Raw genomic sequence first — 23,626 nt, forward strand, 5'->3', positions numbered from 1 at the left:
GAACTGGAGATACTCCAGCTGGGGGTGGAATGCCCCCACAGCCCGAAGCAGTGAGCCCAGCAGCGTCCAGACTCCTAAACCCCGGCCAGAGGATTTTCCCATGATGGAAAAGGACGGGGACTTGGACACGTTTCTGCGAGCCTTTGAGAAAGCCTGCCGACAGTACCGGCTGGATAAGGTCCAATGGGCCAGGTACTTGACCCCAGGGCTAAAAGGCAAAGCTCTGGAGGCGTTTGCTTCTCTGCTGTCAGAAGACGACGACGACTATGATGCCATCAAGCAGGCTCTGATCGCCAAATACCGGCTGACACCTGAGGTATATCGAAAGAAGTTCCGGAACCTCCAACGTGGCCCACACGATAGCTATAGTGATGTGGTGCAAGGACTCAGGACCCACTTTGACCAGTGGATCCATGGACTGTCCGTTGATTCCTTTGAGCAGCTATGGGACCTGATGATCAAAGACCAGTTCCTGCATCTTTGTCCAGCTGAGGTCCGACTGTTCATCCTGGACCGTGAACCAACGAACGCGGACAAAGCGGCGCAGATCGCCGACAACTAGAGTTGAGCGAAACGGGTCGAAAAAATTCAAAAGTCGCCGACTTTTGGCAAAGTCGGGTTTCATGAAACGAAACCTGACCCTAGGATGAGGTCGGCCACGAGGTCGGCGACTTACGCGCCAAAGTCGCGTTTCAAAAGTTTGTTTTGCGCTCTTTTTCAGCCAATCAGGATCCACGGACACTGTGGGCAATGTGATGACATAGGCACGGGTCACCACCATCTTTCAGAAGGGCATGCAAGTGATTGGCTTGCTTTGGTGGGCGTCACAGGGGGTATAAAAGGGCGTGCACGCCGACCGCCATCTTACTTCTGCCGATCTTAGTATAGGGAGAGGTTGCTGCTGATTCTGTAGGGAGAGCGTTAGGCAGGGAAGAAGACAAAAAAACTGCTTCTGCTGCTAGCGATTTGGCCTGCACAACACACCAGTCACTGTGTGTGCAGTGCAAGGGGAGGCTATATAGTGGTGTATCAGTGGTGTTGGTTGTTGGGCTGCCTTTTAAGGCTTCCTGACAGGCTGGCATTGCTGTTTACCCACTGCTCCGCAAACTGCTTTTTTAAAAGCAATCCCAATTTTTTTTTTTGTCCTGCTGAGAAGAAAAAAAAACTGCTTCTGCTGCTAGCAATTTGGCCTGCACAACACACCAGTCACTGTGTGTGCAGTGCAAGGGGAGGCTATATAGTGGTGTATCAGTGGTGTTGGTTGTTGGGCTGCCTTCTAAGGCTTCCTGACAGGCTGGCATTGCTGTTTACCCACTGCTCCACTGTCATGATTTGCAGTTTTGCCCTGTCCTGTATTTTGTATAATATGTCATTTAACTTTCCTCTGGTTCATTTGCTGTAAATTAACCATGTCTCCTTCCCCAATACTTGCAATGTCTTGTGATGTACCTGGACCATAATCTAATTTAGGCTTGTGTCAACAGCTAGTGGAACTTTGGCTATTGTTTTCCTAAGCAGAAGATAACCTACAATACACATCCTGTAGACTAAGTGGAGCCCTTACATTTCTAGAATCTTCTGATGGACCAAACCATTGAATAGTAGGTGTGACCCCTACCCCCCTTCAGATGGACTGATCCCAGGAGCCCTGACAATACATTCTTGCTTTAAGATCAGATGTGAGTTGGATGCTAAAAGAGAAGGACGAGGCTGTCTGAGGAAGCTTCGGCCTCTGTGTGATCGTGGTGGATTTCTGGGACTCTTAAAGGACTATGGTTTTGTGATCTGGCACAAGGATTGTCGTGAGGTGCCCCGAATCAGTTTCCTGTGGACTTATTTTGGGACTCTGCAAATTACCTTCGTGTTGTTCCTGTTTTTTGGTCAATAAATCTGTTGGATTATTCCCAGGCCTGTTGTCCCTCCTTGCTCTGGAGAATACTCCCGTCACAAACTGGTGGCAGCGGTGGGATCAGAGCAGAAGGAATGGAGGACAACGGCCCATCGACATCTGGAACCAGCACCGCAGAGTACAAGAACTGGACTGCGGTGAACCTACAAACAAAGGCCCGTGAACTGGGAGTCAGCTACAAGGGACTCTCCAAGGAGCAGCTGATTGAGGCTTTGGAAGCAGTTCACCTGCAAGATGATGCTGAGGAAGGATCCTCACAGCAAAGAGAGGAAAGGCGGCAGTCGGAGGTAAATACCCAAAAAAGTCAGTGGGTTGTGTGGTACGAGGAGGAGATGGCCTTGCTGGGAGAAGAGGCTACCATAGAAGATAAGAGGGAGGTCATGCGCACAGCCAAGGAGAGGCAGCGCAGGATGGAGGAGAGGGCAATGCTGGAGAGGGAGATCACTTTGGAGGCAGCGAGAAGCTCCAGACAGACTGTACCCACAGCATCCCCCATGAGGGAACTCCCCAGAGTGTCCCGCAAAGACTTCAAGCCGTTTAATGAGGCTTCCGGTGACATTGAGGGCTTCTTCCTGGACTTTGAGCATCAGTGTCGATTAATGGAAGTCCCGGAAAGGGAGCGCGTCCGACATCTTGTGGGGCTCTTAGAGGGTGGAGCTGCCGCAGCCTATAGAGCTATGGACCCTCGGTTGAACTGTGAGTATACGGAGATTAAACAGACTATTCTAGAACATTATGCTGTGACCCCAGACACTTACAGGACTCAGTTCCGTACTTTAGCCTGTGATGAGGAAGTGTCCTTCAAGATGTATGCTCACAAACTCAAACATATATGTCATCGCTGGCTGGAGGCAGAGGAGGCAATAACCTGGGAAACGTTCCTGCAGGTCATCCTAAAAGAGCAGTTTTATTTTAAGTGCCCCGCTGAGATCCGGGAATGGGTGCGTGAAAGGAGACCAGCAACAGTGGAGGAAGCTGCAGCTCTAGCTGATGAGGCTCTCACCATCAAGCCTCAGTGGAAAAAATTACTACTCAGGGAGAAAAACACTACCAGCCCCCCAACGCTGGCGGCCCCTGGTCCTTCTGCCTCCAATATTCACCATCCCACTAGACCATCAACTCATGGTGACCTTCGTGTGACTGTGCCTCGCATTACTCCTGCTCCACCTTTGGGACTACGACGTGGAGGAAGAATCCCAGAGCGCAGATGCTATGGATGTGGGCAGCCCGGGCATATGCAATTCCAATGTCCAGGTGTACGGAGGCAGAACACCTACAGACCGCCTTTGCCTGTTCATTATCTACAGACCCCCTCACCTGGAGAAGAGATGGATTCAGTGCCTGAGGACTTGCCAAGTGACTCTGATATCCTGGCTTCCCTACCAGGAGTCTATGGGGTGCGAGCCCCAGCCACCTGTTCTTCTGATCTTCAGCACAAACATCTACAGGAGGTCGTGCTGGATGGTCAAAAAGTTGTTGGCTTCCGTGACACTGGGGCTTTTCTCACCATAGCCGATCCCCGAGTAATTCAACCAGAAGCAATTCAAAAGGGACCAGGAATTGCCATTGAATTGGCTGGAGGTACCCAGAGATATATTCCAAGAGCGAGTGTGACCCTGGATTATGGCTTTGGGGCCAAACAATGCATGGTCGGTGTGATGAGCGGCCTCCCTGCAGACGTTCTTCTAGGAAATGATGTGGGGAATCTTCATTGCCACTTTGTCGGTGCGGTAACCCGAAGTCAAGCCAAGAGAGCAGCAAATGTGGACGTGTACAACCCATCCATGGAAATGAGGCCACCAGAACTGCCGTCACAGCCGGTGAGTGATTCTTCTTGTGGGGATAATATGAATGTTACCTGGGATAAAGTTCAGTTTAGACAAGAAGTGGAGACTGACCCCACCCTAGCTAGTTTTAGAGCTCGAGCTGAAATAGGGCAGCTAGGGGAGAATGGAGAAAGAATTATCAGAGAAAATGGACTTCTGTATCGGGTTACCAATGCCGACTCCCTAGATAAGCCCTGGACTTATAGCAAACAGCTGATTGTTCCTCAGAAATACAGAATTCCCCTATTACACCTTGCTCATGATATTCCTACTGCTGGCCATCAAGGCAAAACCCGCACCGAGAGGCGATTGACTCAATCTTTCTATTGGCCTGGGATTTCCCAAGCAGTGGCGCATTTCTGCCGAACTTGCGACATATGTCAGCGTAGAGGGCGACCCGGAGATCACCCAAAGGCACCCCTGCAACCGCTCCCTATAATAGAAGAACCCTTTCAAAGAGTAGCTGTTGATATCATTGGACCTCTGGCTAAACCAAGTAAATCTGGAAAGCAGTACATTCTCACTGTTGTGGACTATGCCACCCGATATCCAGAAGCGGTGGCCTTGTCAAGTATTTCTGCAGCCAAGGTGGCCGAGGCCCTGGTTACCATTTTCACCAGAGTAGGATTTCCCAGTGAGATCTTGTCGGACCAAGGCTCCCAGTTCATGTCAGAGCTGGTCCAGTGTCTGTGGCGCACCTGTGGAGTACGAGCGATCCGCACGACCCCGTATCATCCCCAAACAAATGGACTTTGTGAACGATTTAATGGCACTCTGAAGAATATGCTGAGGGCCTTCACTGACAGAGATTCAAACTGGGAGAAGTACCTACCCCATCTCTTGTTTGCCTATCGGGAAGTTCCCCAGGAGTCCACTGGGTTCTCCCCCTTTGAACTACTCTTTGGAAGAAAGGTCCGAGGACCCTTAACCCTGCTCAAGGAATACTGGGAGGGGCAAGTTGAAGACACAGGGGCCCCTGTTGTCCCTTATGTCCTAAAGCTGCGAGAAACCCTGGCCCAACTTGCTAGTTTTGCCCAGAGTCATGTGCGGATGGCTCAAACCAGACAGAAGACATGGTATGACCGTAAAGCACGCTACCGGGAGTTTGTAGAAGGACAACAGGTCTTAATGATTGTTCCCCATCGGCAGAATAAACTGCAGACAACATGGGAGGGTCCCTTCCGGGTTCTCAGAAAACTGAATGACACCAATTACCTTCTTGCTTTAGATGATCAGGGGCTAAGACAAAAGACTGTCCATGTGAATATGATTAAGGAGTACCATGACCGGACCCTTCCAATGATAGCAAGCTGTCGGCTAGCTTCAGAGGACGGTCAAGAGGATGAGGACTCCCTACCTGATCTTGTGGAAGCAGCGAGAGCCCCATCCACTGTGGAACAGGTTCCTCTGGGAGATCACCTGGATTCCTTACAGAAAAACCAGATGCTGGGAGTGCTTCAACAGAGACGTGCTGCTTTCTCATCCCAACCAGGTCGAACCACCGTCACCCAACATCATGTGGACACTCAGGGCATCCGTCCCATACAACAGGCTCCTTACCGGGTACCTGAATCAGTTCGAAACACCATGCAGCACGAACTGGAGGAGATGCTACAGCTTGGGGTAATCCAGGCCTCCCATAGCCCTTGGGCCTCTCCTGTGGTGTTAGTACCCAAGAAGGATGGGAGTACTCGATTTTGTGTGGACTATCGACGACTAAACGACCATACCGTCAGTGATCCTTACCCAATGCCTCGTATTGACGAACTTCTAGACCGACTGGCTGGATCCCGATATGTCACTATCTTTGATCTCAGTAAGGGATACTGGCAAATCCCTCTGACGGAGGAGGGGAGAGAACGGTCCGCTTTTATAACCCCCTTTGGTCTGTATGAATTCCTAAATATGCCCTTTGGAATGAAGAATGCCCCGGCCACCTTCCAGAGAATGGTGGACCAGATCCTCCGGGGATGTGGTGACTTTGCTTGTGCCTACTTGGATGATATCGCTATCTTCAGCCAGACGTGGGAGGAACATCTGAACCAAGTAGCCGTTATTCTTGACCTGCTTCTTGCAGCAGGCCTAACCATTCGACCAGATAAATGCCAATTGGGGATGGGTGAAGTCCAGTACCTAGGGCATAGAGTAGGAGGAGGGAAGCTCCGTCCCGAACCTGCCAAAATCCAGGCTATTAGAGACTGGCCTGTACCCCAAACTAAGAAACAAGTTATGGCTTTTTTGGGCACTGCCAGTTATTACCGAAAATTTGTTTCTCATTTCAGCACTGTGGCCAAGCCTCTTACCGACCTGACCAAGAAAACGATGCCCCGGCTGGTGATCTGGACTCCAGCCTGTGATGAGGCTTTTAACCAGCTGAAGGACGCTCTGGTCTGTGACCCTGTTCTGGCTGCTCCAGACTACAAGAGGAGATTCATTGTGCAGACGGACGCCTCTGCTTATGGACTGGGAGCTGTCCTCAGCCAGGTGAATGCAGCTGGGGAGGAGCACCCCATTGCCTACCTCAGCCGGAAACTGCTGGACCGAGAAGTGGCCTATGCAACTGTTGAAAAAGAATTTCTGGCTGTAGTGTGGGCCCTTAGGAAACTAAGGCCGTATCTGTATGGACGAGAATTCACTGTCATTACTGATCACAATCCCCTCACCTGGCTGAACAGAGTCTCTGGGGACAATGGACGCTTACTACGATGGAGCCTGGCACTGCAGCCCTATAACTTTACCATACAGTATAGAAGAGGCAGCCAACACCAAAATGCAGATGGACTGTCCAGGCAAGAGGAGCCCTGAGTCCTGTCAGCCATGCCTGTGTGTACTTAACCAGTGACCTGTAGAGGTCCCTAGTACGTACACAAATTGGGAGGGGAAGGGATTGTCATGATTTGCAGTCTTGCCCTGTCCTGTATTTTGTATAATATGTCATTTAACTTTCCTCTGGTTCATTTGCTGTAAATTAACCATGTCTCCTTCCCCAATACTTGCAATGTCTTGTGATGTACCTGGACCATAATCTAATTTAGGCTTGTGTCAACAGCTAGTGGAACTTTGGCTATTGTTTTCCTAAGCAGAAGATAACCTACAATACACATCCTGTAGACTAAGTGGAGCCCTTACATTTCTAGAATCTTCTGATGGACCAAACCATTGAATAGTAGGTGTGACCCCTACCCCCCTTCAAATGGACTGATCCCAGGAGCCCTGACAATACATTCTTGCTTTAAGATCAGATGTGAGTTGGATGCTAAAAGAGAAGGACGAGGCTGTCTGAGGAAGCTTCGGCCTCTGTGTGATCGTGGTGGATTTCTGGGACTCTTAAAGGACTATGGTTTTGTGATCTGGCACAAGGATTGTCGGGAGGTGCCCCGAATCAGTTTCCTGTGGACTTATTTTGGGACTCTGCAAATTACCTTCGTGTTGTTCCTGTTTTTTGGTCAATAAATCTGTTGGATTATTCCCAGGCCTGTTGTCCCTCCTTGCTCTGGAGAATACTCCCGTCACATCCACAAACTGCTTTTTTAAAAGCAATCCAATCTCCCTTATCCTCTAGTCACTTTTGTCACAGCTGTGCCATCGAGCCTGTCACATAGCGCTCAGATATTCATTGGGCCTCACACAATCCAAAAGTGTCCAGTGTCCAAAAGTGTGTGCAGAGATTCAAAATCTCCCTTATCCTCTAGTCACTTTGGTCACAGCTGTGCCATCGAGCCTGTCACATAGCGCTCAGATATCAGTGGGCCTCACACAATCCAAAAGTGTCCACTGTCCACAAGTGTGTGCAGAAATTCAAAATCTCCCTTATCCTCTAGTCACTTTTGTCACAGCTGTGCCATCGAGCCTCTCACATAGCGCTCAGATATCAGTGGGCCTCACACAATCCAAAAGTGTCCACTGTCCACAAGTGTGTGCAGAAATTCAAAATCTCCCTTATCCTCTAGTCACTTTTGTCACAGCTGTGCCATCGAGCCTGTCACATAGCGCTCAGATATCAGTGGGCCTCACACAATCCAAAAGTGTCCACTGTCCACAAGTGTGTGCAGAAATTCAAAATCTCCCTTATCCTCTAGTCACTTTTGTCACAGCTGTGCCATCGAGCCTGTCACATAGCGCTCAGATATCAGTGGGCCTCACACAATCCAAAAGTGTCCACTGTCCACAAGTGTGTGCAGAAATTCAAAATCTCCCTTATCCTCTAGTCACTTTTGTCACAGCAGTGCCATCGAGCCTGTCACATAGCGCTCAGATATCAGTGGGCCTCACACAATCCAAAAGTGTCCACTGTCCACAAGTGTGTGCAGAAATTCAAAATCTCCCTTATCCTCTAGTCACTTTTGTCACAGCTGTGCCATCGAGCCTGTCACATAGCGCTCAGATATCAGTGGGCCTCACACAATCCAAAAGTGTCCACTGTCCACAAGTGTGTGCAGAAATTCAAAATCTCCCTTATCCTTTAGTCACTTTTGTCACAGCTGTGCCATCGAGCCTGTCACATAGCGCTCAGATATCAGTGGGCCTCACACAATCCAAAAGTGTCCACTGTCCACAAGTGTGTGCAGAAATTCAAAATCTCCCTTATCCTTTAGTCACTTTTGTCACAGCAGTGCCATCGAGCCTGTCACATAGCGCTCAGATATCAGTGGGCCTCACACAATCCAAAAGTGTCCACTGTCCACAAGTGTGTGCAGAAATTCAAAATCTCCCTTATCCTCTAGTCACTTTTGTCACAGCTGTGCCATCGAGCCTGTCACATAGTGCTCAGATATCAGTGGGCCTCACACAATCCAAAAGTGTCCAGTGTCCAAAAGTGTGTGCAGATATTCAAAATCTCCCTTATCCTCTAGTCACTTTTGTCACAGCAGTGCCATCGAGCCTGTCACATAGCGCTCAGATATCAGTGGGCCTCACACAATCCAAAAGTGTCCACTGTCCACAAGTGTGTGCAGAAATTCAAAATCTCCCTTATCCTCTAGTCACTTTTGTCACAGCTGTGCCATCGAGCCTGTCACATAGCGCTCAGATATCAGTGGGCCTCACACAATCCAAAAGTGTCCACTGTCCACAAGTGTGTGCAGATATTCAAAATCTCCCTTATCCTCTAGTCACTTTTGTCACAGCAGTGCCATCGAGCCTGTCACATAGCGCTCAGATATCAGTGGGCCTCACACAATCCAAAAGTGTCCACTGTCCACAAGTGTGTGCAGAAATTCAAAATCTCCCTTATCCTCTAGTCACTTTTGTCACAGCTGTGCCATCGAGCCTGTCACATAGCGCTCAGATATCAGTGGGCCTCACACAATCCAAAAGTGTCCACTGTCCACAAGTGTGTGCAGAAATTCAAAATCTCCCTTATCCTCTAGTCACTTTTGTCACAGCAGTGCCATCGAGCCTGTCACATAGCGCTCAGATATCAGTGGGCCTCACACAATCCAAAAGTGTCCACTGTCCACAAGTGTGTGCAGAAATTCAAAATCTCCCTTATCCTCTAGTCACTTTTGTCACAGCTGTGCCATCGAGCCTGTCACATAGCGCTCAGATATCAGTGGGCCTCACACAATCCAAAAGTGTCCAGTGTCCAAAAGTGTGTGCAGATATTCAAAATCTCCCTTATCCTCTAGTCACTTTTGTCACAGCAGTGCCATCGAGCCTGTCACATAGCGCTCAGATATCAGTGGGCCTCACACAATCCAAAAGTGTCCACTGTCCACAAGTGTGTGCAGAAATTCAAAATCTCCCTTATCCTCTAGTCACTTTTGTCACAGCTGTGCCATCGAGCCTGTCACATAGCGCTCAGATATCAGTGGGCCTCACACAATCCAAAAGTGTCCACTGTCCACAAGTGTGTGCAGAAATTCAAAATCTCCCTTATCCTCTAGTCACTTTTGTCACAGCAGTGCCATCGAGCCTGTCACATAGCGCTCAGATATCAGTGGGCCTCACACAATCCAAAAGTGTCCACTGTCCACAAGTGTGTGCAGAAATTCAAAATCTCCCTTATCCTCTAGTCACTTTTGTCACAGCTGTGCCATCGAGCCTGTCACATAGCGCTCAGATATCAGTGGGCCTCACACAATCCAAAAGTGTCCACTGTCCACAAGTGTGTGCAGAAATTCAAAATCTCCCTTATCCTCTAGTCACTTTTGTCACAGCAGTGCCATCGAGCCTGTCACATAGTGCTCAGATATCAGTGGGCCTCACACAATCCAAAAGTGTCCAGTGTCCAAAAGTGTGTGCAGAGATTCAAAATCTCCCTTATCCTCTAGTCACTTTTGTCACAGCAGTGCCATCGAGCCTGTCACATAGCGCTCAGATATCAGTGGGCCTCACACAATCCAAAAGTGTCCAGTGTCCAAAAGTGTGTGCAGATATTCAAAATCTCCCTTATCCTCTAGTCACTTTTGTCACAGCAGTGCCATCGAGCCTGTCACATAGCGCTCAGATATTAGTGGGCCTCACACAATCCAAAAGTGTCCAGTGTCCAAAAGTGTGTGCAGATATTCAAAATCTCCCTTATCCTCTAGTCACTTTTGTCACAGCAGTGCCATCGAGCCTGTCACATAGCGCTCAGATATCAGTGGGCCTCACACAATCCAAAAGTGTCCACTGTCCACAAGTGTGTGCAGAAATTCAAAATCTCCCTTATCCTCTAGTCACTTTTGTCACAGCTGTGCCATCGAGCCTGTCACATAGCGCTCAGATATCAGTGGGCCTCACACAATCCAAAAGTGTCCAGTGTCCAAAAGTGTGTGCAGATATTCAAAATCTCCCTTATCCTCTAGTCACTTTTGTCACAGCAGTGCCATCGAGCCTGTCACATAGCGCTCAGATATCAGTGGGCCTCACACAATCCAAAAGTGTCCAGTGTCCAAAAGTGTGTGCAGATATTCAAAATCTCCCTTATCCTCTAGTCACTTTTGTCACAGCAGTGCCATCGAGCCTGTCACATAGCGCTCAGATATCAGTGGGCCTCACACAATCCAAAAGTGTCCAGTGTCCAAAAGTGTGTGCAGATATTCAAAATCTCCCTTATCCTCTAGTCACGTTTGTCACAGCAGTGCCATCGAGCCTGTCACATAGCGCTCAGATATCAGTGGGCCTCACACAATCCAAAAGTGTCCACTGTCTACAAGTGTGTGCAGAAATTCAAAATCTCCCTTATCCTCTAGTCACTTTTGTCACAGCTGTGCCATCGAGCCTGTCACATAGCGCTCAGATATCAGTGGGCCTCACACAATCCAAAAGTGTCCAGTGTCCAAAAGTGTGTGCAGATATTCAAAATCTCCCTTATCCTCTAGTCACTTTTGTCACAGCAGTGCCATCGAGCCTGTCACATAGCGCTCAGATATCAGTGGGCCTCACACAATCCAAAAGTGTCCAGTGTCCAAAAGTGTGTGCAGATATTCAAAATCTCCCTTATCCTCTAGTCACTTTTGTCACAGCAGTGCCATTGAGCCTGTCACATAGCGCTCAGATATCAGTGGGCCTCACACAATCCAAAAGTGTCCAGTGTCCAAAAGTGTGTGCAGATATTCAAAATCTCCCTTATCCTCTAGTCACTTTTGTCACAGCAGTGCCATCGAGCCTGTCACATAGCGCTCAGATATCAGTGGGCCTCACACAATCCAAAAGTGTCCACTGTCCACAAGTGTGTGCAGATATTCAAAATCTCCCCTGTCCTATAGACACCTTGTACCTTGTTTTACATTACTATATAGTTTGTTGGATTTTGTCTACATTTCTACCAAAAATGAGGAAGGCTGGTGGAAGAGGCCGTGGAATTGGGCGGGGGTTGGCAGCTGGTAATGATGGTGTTGGTGGTGGATCTGATGGTAGTGGCAAGAGCAAAATAGGACCGAATGCAGGAGGTGCTGACCCTGCGTCATCGTCTGGCTACATAAGGCCTCAAACGCTTAGATTTTTAGGAGTTGGCAAACCGCTTTTAAAGCCAGAGCATCAGGAAAAAGTTTTGTCTTACATTGCTGACTCAGCCTCCAGCTCTATCGCCTCCTCTTCTTCAGTTGTAAAAAGTAAAAGCACTGAGTCGTCATTGGAGGCTCATGTTCATGAACCACACCTTTCCTTGTGTCCTTCACCCCAACCAAGATTGAAGGATGACGCAGGCCATACTACTGATTACTCCATGGAGCTGTTTTCACATACCATGCCTGGATTATCAAGTCAAATGGTGAATTACCCAGGCCAAGATGAATCTGACATGGAGTGCACTGATGCACAGCCGCTGATGGATGATTCTGCTGGTACATTCACTCAGAGCACTACATTGTCCTCGCAGTGTACAGAGCCAGATTCTGACCCTGATGAGACTCAGGTGCCCCTTCCCGCACACTATACCACCATACACGGTGACACAGAGGAAGGTGCACATGACATAGAAGAGGAGGTGATGGATGACCCAGTTGTTGACCCAGATTGGCATCCATTGGGGGAAGAGGGTGCTGCTTCCAATAGCTCAGATGAGGAGCATCCACAGCAGACATCGACATCGCAACAGCTGTTATCTGGCAGGCCCGGAGCACTCCAAAGACAGGTTCCAAACATCAAAAGAGTTGCTGGACAGCTTGTCCAGAGGGTCAAAAGATCACAGCGTGCTAGGCCGCAAAATGTCTGCCAAAGTAGGAAGAGTGCAGTGTGGCACTTTTTTGAACAAAATCCTCATGATCAGGCCAAGGTTATCTGTAAGAAGTGCGCAAAGACCTTTAGCCGAGGGAAAAATCTGAAAAATTTGAATACCAGTTGCATGCTTAGACATTTAACCAGCATGCACTTGCAAGCGTGGACACAACACCAAACCTCAAGTGCCACATGTGCAACTGATCACAACGAAGGTAGTCAGCAACGCTACATTGTTTCCCCCACTGTAAGCCCACCGGTTAGCACAGCAGCAAATGTTGAGGTGTCATTGCAAGACCACAGCAGTCAGGGAATCCCACTGTTATATCAACGAAATACTGATTCTAGGCCATCAGAAAGAACACCAACTCCATCACCATCATCAACCCTCTCTCAGTCCACCCTGTCCACCGCTACTTCCACCATATGCAGCTCTCAAGTCCAGCTCACCCTCCCAGACACTATGAGTAGGTCAAGAAAGTACTCAGTCTCTCATCCGCGTACACTGGGTTTGAACGCCCACATTGCCAAACTAATCTCGTTTGAGATGATGCCCTTTCGGTTGGTGGAAAGCACAGCTTTCCGCGAACTCATGGCCTATGCAGTACCACGCTATGACCTACCCAGTCGACACTTCTTCTCTCGCAAAGCCATCCCAGCCCTCCACCATCATGTGAAAGACCGCATTGTCCATGCACTCAAGCAGTCAGTGAGCGGAAAGGTGCACCTCACAACTGATGCATGGTCCAGTCGGCATGGCCAGGGCCGTTACGTGTCCATCACTGCACACTGGGTTAATGTGGTGGATGCAGGGTCCACAGGGGACAGCGGTGGTGGGACAGTGCTGCCTAGCCCACGGTATAGGAAACAGTTGGCTGTAGGCGTTCGACCATCCTCCTCCTCCACCTCCTCCAGAAGCGAAAGCTCGTCCACAGAGCGCAGTCGTACGAGCACTCCATCTGCAGCCGCCACTGTTGCACACGATGTGTCCCCCTATCGAGCAGCTAGTGGAAAGCGTCAGCAGGCTGTGTTGCAGATGATGTGTTTGGGCGACAGACACACCGCCGAGGTGCTGGCCGAGTACTTGAAGCGACAAACTGAGTCATGGCTGGGCAGTGTACATCTTGAGGCAGGCAAGGTAGTTAGTGATAACGGCCGTAATTTTGTGGCAGCCATAGCCCTTTCAAAACTCAGCCACATACCTTGCTTGGCTCACACCTTGAACCTGGTGGTGCAGTGCTTCCTCAAAAATTATCTGGAGTTAACAGCCCTGCTCCAGAAGGTGCGAAGACTGTGCGCGCACATCCGCTGGTTGCCTGTACACTCCATTCGTATGCAGAAGCTGCAGCGATTGCTCCACCTTCCCAACCACCGCCTCATTATCGACATTGCAACAAGGTGGAACTCCACCCTGCACATGGTGGAGCGGCTGTGCGAGCAGAGGCAGGCCATAATGCATTTGTGGGAGGATACACGGCCAGGCACTTTGAGAGCAGACATGGAGTTGACAGGTGTGCAGTGGTCGAAGCTGAAAGACCTTTGTAAAGTCCTTCAGTGTTTTGAGGAATGCACACGGCTGGTAAGCGCAGACGACGCCATCCTAAGCATGAGCATCCCACTTATGCGTCTGCTCATGCAAACTTTGACGCACCTTAAGGAGCAGGCGTCTGCAGCCAATGTTGATGAGGAGGAAGAGGAGGAGGGAATCCTTGATGACATTCAGCCATTGTCTGCTCAGGGACCTCTCCTGGACGAGGTGGAGGAAGAAGAGGAGGAGGAGGATGATGGGGATGATTACTTAGGGGAGGAGGATGCATCTCGTGGGGCAAGTGAAAATGTTGGCGTGGCAAGGTCTGGTACAGGGTTTGTGCGTGACTGGAGGGATGTGGATTTGCCAGAAAGTGCTCCTCCACCCAGCACTCGCAGTGCATCATTGACACCGGGAACATTGGCCCACATGTCAGATTATGCCTTGCGGATCCTAAAAAGGGACCCCCGCATTGCCAAAATGATGAACGATGACGACTACTGGTTGGCCAGCATCCTGGATCCACGCTATAAAGGCAAATTACAAAACATCATGCCACAGGAGAACCTTGACCTAATATTGGCTAATAAACAAGCAACTCTGGTAAATCGGTTGCTTGAGGCATTCCCAGCACACAGCAGCGGTGATGGTTCTCACACGAGCCGTACGGGCCGGGGGCAGCTTGGCAGAGGTGTTCGTGGTGCACACAGCAGAAGTGGCGTTGGAGACAGGGGTTTCATGACAATGTTGTGGACTGATTTTTCAAATACCGCTCACACAACTGGTAATACTGCATCGATGGAAAGTGACAGGAGACAGCAGTTGTCAACTATGGTTACAAACTACTTTTCCTCCCATATCGATGTTCTCCCACACAGGTCATTCCCCTTTGACTATTGGGCCGCTAAACTGGACACCTGGCCTGAATTGGCCCAATATGCCTTACAGGAGCTCGCTTGCCCAGCTGCAAGTGTGCTATCGGAAAGAGTCTTCAGTGCAGCTGGATCAATCCTGACAGAAAAAAGGACCCGTCTGTCAACCCAAAATGTGGATGATCTAACCTTCATTAAAATGAACCACGCATGGGTTTCCAAGGATTTTGTCCCACCTTCCCCTGATGACACATAGGGTGACAGAAAAATGGCTTGCTTTGGTCCACCTCTTCCTGGTACTTCACCTATTTCGCCTTTTGCATCAGCTGAATGTCCAACATCAACATATGCCACTTTCTAAAACTCCCTAACTGTGCTGCCTCCCCCCCATGGCCGGGGTCACCACCTACCGCACGACACCGTGCGAGTGCCGTTGCCCTGGACAGGTGGGTAGGCCGACTCTTGGGCGCGGGCATTGGCACAGGGTCCCTCATAGTGCAATCAAGTGTCTCTGACGGTGGTGGTGCACACCCGCCGTCAGACACACCGCTGTACTATGAGGGGCCCAGTGCCAGTACCGACGCCCACGAGTGGGCCCCCCTTGCTTGGGCAGGGCCCCAGCATTTGCAATCTTTACCTCTCCCTGCTCCTCCGCTGTGTAATCTGGGCCGTCAAATCCATACTGTGCCTGACACCGTCTGAGCCTGCCTCCTGAGACATATATTTTGAATGTGTACGCTATCCATACACGCTATCCAGGGATACGGTACCCTTTCTAACCTTTGTGCAATCACGTGCAATCCATACTGGGCCTAACACCGTCTGAGCCTGCCTCCTGAGACATATATTTTGAATGTGTACGCTATCCATACATGTTATCCAGGGATACGGTACCCTTTCTAACCTTTGTGCAATCACGTGCAATCCAAACTGGGCCTAACACCGTCTGAGCCTGCCTCATGCTGTATAGACATATATTTTGAATGTGTACGCTATCCATACATGTTATCCAGGGATACGGTACCCTTTCTAACCTTTGTGCAATCACGTGCAATCCATACTGGGCCTAACACCGTCTGAGCCTGCCTCATGCTGTATAGACATATATTTTGAATGTGTACGCTATCCATACATGTTATCCAGGGATACGGTACCCTTTCTAACCTTTGTGCAATCACGTGCAATCCATACTGGGCCTGACACCGTCTGAGCCTGCCTCCTGAGACATATATTTTGAATGTGTACGCTATCCATACATGTTATCCGGGGATACGGTACCCTTTCTAACCTTTGTGCAATCACGTGCAATCCATACTGGGCCTAACACCGTCTGAGCCTGCCTCCTGAGACATATATTTTGAATGTGTACGCTATCCATACATGTTATCCAGGGATACGGTACCCTTTCTAACCTTTGTGCAATCACGTGCAATCCATACTGGGCCTAACACCGTCTGAGCCTGCCTCATGCTGTATAGACATATATTTTGAATGTGTACGCTATCCATACATGTTATCCAGGGATACGGTACCCTTTCTAACCTTTGTGCAATCACGAGCAATCCATACTGGGCCTAACACCGTCTGAGCCTGCCTCATGCTGTATAGACATATATTTTGAATGTGTACGCTATCCATACATCTTATCCAGGGATACGGTACCCTTTCTAACCTTTGTGCAATCACGTGCAATCCATACTGGGCCTAACACAGTCTGAGCCTGCCTCATGCTGCATACACATATATTTTGAATGTGTACGCTATCCATACATGTTATCCAGGGATACGGTACCCTTTCTAACCTTTGTGCAATCACGTGCAATCCATACTGGGCCTAACACCGTCTGAGCCTGCCTCATGCTGTATAGACATATATTTTGAATGTGTACGCTATCCATACATGTTATCCGGGGATACGGTACCCTTTCTAACCTTTGTGCAATCACGTGCAATCCATACTGGGCCTAACACCGTCTGAGCCTGCCTCCTGAGAAATATATTTTGAATGTGTACGCTATCCATACATGTTATCTGGGGATACGGTACCCTTTCTCACCTTTGTGCAATCACTTGTAATCCATACAGGGCGTGAGAACGGCTGGCGAGCTGTTAAGCAAGCTACAGCACCTGTCCAGACAAGTACAGGGATTCCCTAGCGAGGAGACTTATTTGATTGTTTTCAATGTTGGGACAGCAATTTTTGGGGAGCACTATACTCTGGAGAATGATAGATGGGGCCCACCATACACTGGAACATTCCAAAGGTGGACATCAGACACTGGAGCAGCATTTACAGGGCCCATTATACACTAGAGCATTAGAAATGGGGCCCATTATGTTTGGAGCATTATTTGGGCCCATAAGACAGTGGAGCTTCATCCATGGGGACCAACATACAGTGGGGAAAAAAAGTATTTAGTCAGTCAGCAATAGTGCAAGTTCCACCACTTAAAAAGATGAGAGGCGTCTGTAATTTACATCATAGGTAGACCTCAACTATGGGAGACAAACTGAGAAAAAAAAAATCCAGAAAATCACATTGTCTGTTTTGTTTTCATTTTATTTGCATATTATGGTGGAAAATAAGTATTTGGTCAGAAACAAGCAATCAAGATTTCTGGCTCTCACTGACCTGTAACTTCTTCTTTAAGAGTCTCCTCTTTCCTCCACTCATTACCTGTAGTAATGGCACCTGTTTAAACTTGTTATCAGTATAAAAAGACACCTGTGCACACCCTCAAACAGTCTGACTCCAAACTCCACTATGGTGAAGACCAAAGAGCTGTCAAAGGACACCAGAAACAAAATTGTAGCCCTGCACCAGGCTGGGAAGACTGAATCTGCAATAGCCAACCAGCTTGGAGTGAAGAAATCAACTGTGGGAGCAATAATTAGAAATTGGAAGACATACAAGACCACTGATAATCTCCCTCGATCTGGTGCTCCACGCAAAATCCCACCCCGTGGGGTCAGAATGATCACAAGAACGGTGAGCAAAAATCCCAGAACCACGCGGGGGGAACTAGTGAATGAACTGCAGAGAGCTGGGACCAATGTAACAAGGCCTACCATAAGTAACACACTACGCCACCATGGACTTAGATCCTGCAGTGCCAGACGTGTCCCACTGCTTAAGCCTGTACATGTCCGGGCCCGTCTGAAGTTTGCTAGAGAGCATTTGGATGATCCAGAGGAGTATTGGGAGAATGTCCTATGGTCTGATGAAACCAAACTGGAAATGTTTGGTAGAAACACAACTTGTCATGTTTGGAGGAAAAAGAATACTGAGTTGCATCCATCAAACACCATACCTACTGTAAAGCATGGTGGTGGAAACATCATGATTTGGGGCTGTTTCTCTGCAAAGGGGCCAGGACGACTGAACCGGGTACATGAAAGAATGAATGGGGCCATGTATCGTGAGATTTTGAGTGCAAACCTCCTTCCATCAGCAAGGGCATTGAAGATGAAACGTGGCTGGGTCTTTCAACATGACAATGATCCAAAGCACACCGCCAGGGAAACGAAGGAGTGGCTTCGTAAGAAGCATTTCAAGGTCCTGGAGTGGCCTAGCCAGTCTCCAGATCTCAACCCTATAGAAAACCTTTGGAGGGAGTTGAAAGTCCGTGTTGCCAAGCGTAAAGCCAAAAACATCACTGATCTAGAGGAGATCTGCATGGAGGAATGGGCCAACATACCAACAACAGTGTGTGGCAACCTTGTGAAGACTTACAGAAAACGTTTGACCTCTGTCATTGCCAACAAAGGATATATCACAAAGTATTGAGATGAAATTTTGTTTCTGACCAAATACTTATTTTCCACCATAATATGCAAATAAAATGAAAAAAAAAACAGACAATGTGATTTTCTGGATTTTTTTTTCTCAGTTTGTCTCCCATAGTTGAGGTCTACCTATGATGTAAATTACAGACGCCTCTCATCTTTTTAAGTGGTGGAACTTGCACTATTGCTGACTGACTAAATACTTTTTTTCCCCACTGTATACTGTAGCATTATGTGGAGCTCATCATATACTGTTTCAAACATTATATGGGACCAATGATTCTGTATGGAGAAATAGATGGGCCTCGTCATGAGATGTAAAAAGTGAGGTATTTTTCATTGTACTATACCGCTATTTCTCTGCCGTATCGGAGCATGATGAGTTGTGGTATGTGTTAAAGGGGCGCTCTTTCGCCCAGGGCACATGAAAACCTGGAGCCAGCCCTCCCCCCCACAGTTTGTAGCCAAATAACCCCCATTTTTCTGTGCGTAACTTGTATTATGAAGTTAATTAAGGTTGACAAGCTTAAGTAAGAAAAATTGATGCTTTTGGCATTCAAATGAGCACTGTAGGTGTGTTTCCTGTCCTCCTCTCACTGCCGACTTTTATTCCCCATTGACTTACATTGGGTTTCGTGTTTCGGGACGACCCCGACTTTTCCCTATAATCGGACGATCTTGCTCGACCCGACTTTTGGAAAAGTCGGGTTTCACGAAACGAAACGCGACCCTAAAAAAACAAAAGTCGCTCAACTCTACCGACAACTACGATGCCAACTGGAAGCCAGAGATGCGGAGGCCAGTCACCACCAGCTGGAGAGGGGGTAAGCCTGCAACCAACCCCAGTGCCCCAGCTAGCCGTCTCTCCGGAGGCCCTGTCCCTGTTGCCAACACCAGGCCTACTACTGATAGTCCCCTGTGTTTCCACTGCAAGCGGCCTGGTCACCTCAGTTACACCTGTGTGGAAAAGCCGAAGAACCCCTCAGTCAAGGCCTCTGGGCCCAACGCCTCTGTTCTTTTGGTGGGAGGTGTGGTTGGGAGGACTGACGACAACGTTCAACCCGTCCAGGTGGGGGCCCGTCTTGCTACAGGCCTCAAGGACACCGGGGCTGAACAAACCCTCATCCGTCCTGGACTGGCGGCCCCTGATGAGTTTACAGAGGGGAAAACCCTGACTGTCACCGGGATTAGAGGCACCCGTTGTCCCTTGCCAGTGGCCCGGGTTTTTCTTGATTGGGGTGCTGGGAGCGGGTGGAGGGAAGTGGGAGTGTCTGAAAACCTGCCCACTGATGTTTTATTGGGGACTGACTTGGGGAGGATGGTTGCATACTATGTCCCTGACACCCCTCCCAAGTCTGATAAAAAGGGTAATGTTAACCCTGATGATGATGATGATGACGAGAAACTGAATGTGTTACCTGCTAATGCCTTGATGAGTATTGATGCAACTAACAACCATTCTTTCCCCAGGAATGATGCTGATGTTGATGTGAATGTACCAAAGCAATCTGATAACCATTCTTTTCCTAGGAATGATGATAATGATGATTGTGACGAACAGCCCACCGCTGTTCGCCAATATGTGAACGAACGGGGGTCCCGATGCCACCACAACGTGACGGACAGCGGACCCTGTGTCACCAATATGTCACAATCCCACCACTGATACGGGTGTATCAGCGGACGGAGGGACGCGACACACTGCCGGCACACGGCTATCACAGGCACAGTGGGGACTTATCTTAGTTACCCCACCACTGGCACCGTGTGACAAAAATATCCAGCAAGCTAATCTCGCTCTAACAATTTGCCGCAGGGGGGGTTATTTTGGATGCCTCGCCACTGCTATAACCTTCAACAAACTGCGGGGATTTATGTATATCCCACTTTCTCAGTTCCACTCTGGAACTCGCAGCTCTCCGGCACCCCCTTACCCTCAGGTCAGTCAGGGAACTGCACCTAGGATAATTAGTCGCCGGACGGGCTGCTTGTTGTGAACCGGCAGTTAGGCTACTGCAGCGAGGGAATTATCAATGCTGTGGCCGCAGCCCCTCATTCAGCAATATAAGACCCTTCTGGACTGCCAACTAGCCGCAACAACCGTACACAACGCGCTGCCACCAGCTCCTGGTTTCTCGCTTAAGTTATAGACTCAAGGGAGGGGCTTGAAGCCAACCCGAGCAGTAGCGTAATTATCTAACAAAGGCGCTTAGTTCGTTTCTTAGAGCATGGAGACAAACTGAATAATTTTATCATTTATTTCCCAAAATGAGGGCAGTGATTACAGATAAAAGTTGCTATAAAGTTGAGACGTTACATATGTACAGTTACAAATATGAAACAAAAGAATGGATGAAAGCGGAAAGTACACTCACGGTTGTTCATGATTCTTTAGGCAAAACCATGTGGCTGAGTGGGGGATGGGCTGCTTAACCAAACGTCCCCGTTCATCTGCATCTCTGGCACGAGGACTGGAGGTCTTCTGAGCTCCCTGTACGGGAGGGGTACCTTATAGCCCCGGGTGTGTGACATCACCGAAAGGGGCAGTCTGGGGAAGTCCCACCTCCCTCCTCCAAGTTATGATTTGGCTACAAAACTTATGAAGATCATAGCTCTATGCGGGAAGCTAGTATGAACTCACCAGTGGTATCATGTTTCCCAGCGTAATGAGCACATCAAGAAAACATCAAGAATGCACGAGATAGGACCCTGCATTTGGGCGCAACCCATATCTCAGTCTCTGGACATCCGAGGACTTCGCAAAAGCCACTGCAGCGATGCTGGGACCGCTCAAATCGCAAAAATATAATCTGTCTCTGCTATGTATGGTTTTTGCAATGCGGTCTCTTAAAGTTCTACTCCACCGCATGGGCTTAGACAAAGGATTTCCTGTAGCTGTGCAGGGGGGGAGGAGAAGAATTCTACACTGAGGCTTCAGGTTTCAAGTTTCACAGTTCTCTGCACATGAAGACACTGGTGTGTGTGAAGAGAAGGGGGGTTTGCGGGTGGTGCTGCAAAGCTGGCAGCCTACATTGTCATAGAGTGGAGGATTTCTAGAAAAATCTTTTACAGACAAAACCTCATACTTCACAGACATTGTATATCACACCTCCCCCCTTAAGAGGGCGCTATAGAGGAATTAATGTCGGTAATCGGCCATGCGCACCTCAGCGGCTTCGCCCTGGAGGGACAACCCATCGGCATTGCCGTTTTCACTGCCCTTCCTGTGTTTTACAGTAAAGTCGTACTGTTGAAGGGCAAGGCTCCAGCGGAGCAACCTTCCATTGGTTCCGGACACTGTGTGCAACCAGCTCAGAGGGTTGTGGTCGGTTACCACCATGAAGGCGCGCCCGTACAGGTTAGGGCTGAAAACGTTGCAGTGCCCACACCATGGCCAGACACTCCTTCTCGATGGTCGAGTATGCCACTTCCCTCGGCAAAAGTTTCTGGCTCAGGTACAACATGGGGTGCTCCTGGTTCCCCAAGTCGACCTGGCTGAGCACAGCACTGAGGCCGAACTCGCTGGCGTCGGTCTGTACCAGAAACGGGAGACTGCTGTCGACTGCTCTCAACACTGGAGAGCTGCACAGAGCTGCTTTCAAAGCTTGGAAAGCCGCCTCACAGTCATCTGTTATGAATGAGTCACCGTAGGAGGCAAAAACAGAAATACTAGCTAAGTCCAGAAAACCAGAGAAGTTGGCAGCTATCGTATTGCAGACCCCTGAACCTATCAACAACTAGCAGTAGCCGTGGGGGGTTCCTACGGTGCCCAAACCCCTCGATCACAGCCGGAGAACTACATAGCCTAAAGACAGAAAGGGAAATCTAAACTGCCCCAGAGCAGACCCCAAAGCAATAGGCAGTCCCCAACATATAATGACAGTGAAGCAAGATGAAAAAACACTCACACAGATAGAAAGATAGGCTGAGCAAATGATGGGGCCCAAGCTAACTAGATAGGACAGGATATAAAAGCTGCTGTCTGTAATCCGCCAAAACCCTATCAAAACAAGAGCCAACAGCTGATAGGGAAAAAAGCCCTGAAGAAGCTAGGCTTCAAAAAGACTATATCAGTACTCAGGTATTTTCTGAAGACAGAGCAAAAAGGAATTCAGCTCACCCCAGCAGGGAATGGCAGAAATCAAGGAAAACAAAGCAAAACAAAACCAAAACACAAATGCAAAAAGTAGAGCAGAAAACTTAGCTTTTGAGGAGCAGGAATCAGACTGTTCTTCTAGAATCCCTCAGAGAGATCACCAGCAAGGCAGAAGGGCGTCAGCTGCCTTTTATCCAGTCAATAATTCCCATCACCCAGTCTTCATCATCCTGCCCAGGTGCTTGGTAATCAGCCTCACTGTGACGAACAGCCCACCGCCGTTCATCCAAATACGGAGGACTGACGGGGGTCCCGCTGCCACCAAAACGCGATGGACAGCGGACCCTGTGTCACCACTATGTCACAATCCCACCACTGACACCGGTGTATCAGCGGACGGAGGGACGTGACACAATGCCGGCACATGGCTATCACAGGCGCAGTGGGGGCTTATCTTAGTTATCCCACCACTGGCACCATGTGACCAAAAATATCCAGCAAGCTAATCTCGCTCTACAATTTGCCGCAGGGGGAGTTTAATTTGGATGCCCCACCACTGCTATCAATCTTCCAAGTACTGCGGGCATTTATGTATATCCCACGTTCTCAGTTCCACTTTGGAACTCGCAGCTCTCCGGCGCCCCCCTTACCCTCAGGTCAGTCAGAGAACTGCACCTAGGATAATTAGTCGCCGGACTGGCTGCCTGTTGTGAACCAGCAATTAGGCTTCTGCAGTAAGGGAATTATCAATGCTGTGGCCGCAGCCCCTCATTCAGCAATATAAGACCCTTCTAGACTGCCAGCAAGCCGCAATAGCCGTACACAACGTGCTGCCACCAGTCACGGTTACTTAATTCACAGTGTTAAATTAAGAGCGTCCGTGGCAAACCCCTTGAATTAGTAGCGATTATCTATCAAAGGCGTATAGTTCGATTCTTAGAGCATGGAGACAGGCTAAATATTAAATCA

At 48.9% G+C, this 23,626-nt stretch overlaps 2 protein-coding genes across 5 annotated transcripts in view; one reads left to right on the forward strand and one right to left on the reverse strand.

Moving 5' to 3' along the window:
* Window positions 1–23,626, reverse strand: part of TFAP2B (transcription factor AP-2 beta) — a 138,334-nt gene that overhangs the window by 35,072 nt on the left and 79,636 nt on the right. The gene's annotated exons all lie outside the window — the stretch shown is intronic.
* LOC141098540 (uncharacterized) lies at window positions 1,470–6,716 on the forward strand. The gene is made up of 2 exons (XM_073586414.1): window positions 1,470–3,729; window positions 6,018–6,716. Exons 1-2 carry the CDS (start codon window positions 1,984–1,986, stop codon window positions 6,090–6,092), a joined length of 1,821 nt encoding a protein of 606 aa, XP_073442515.1. The 5' UTR covers window positions 1,470–1,983; the 3' UTR covers window positions 6,093–6,716.

Source organism: Dendrobates tinctorius, unplaced genomic scaffold (assembly GCF_039654945.1).
Source record: "Dendrobates tinctorius isolate UK_male_01 unplaced genomic scaffold, ASM3965494v1 ptg000093l, whole genome shotgun sequence".
Classification (NCBI taxonomy): Eukaryota; Metazoa; Chordata; class Amphibia; order Anura; family Dendrobatidae; genus Dendrobates; species Dendrobates tinctorius.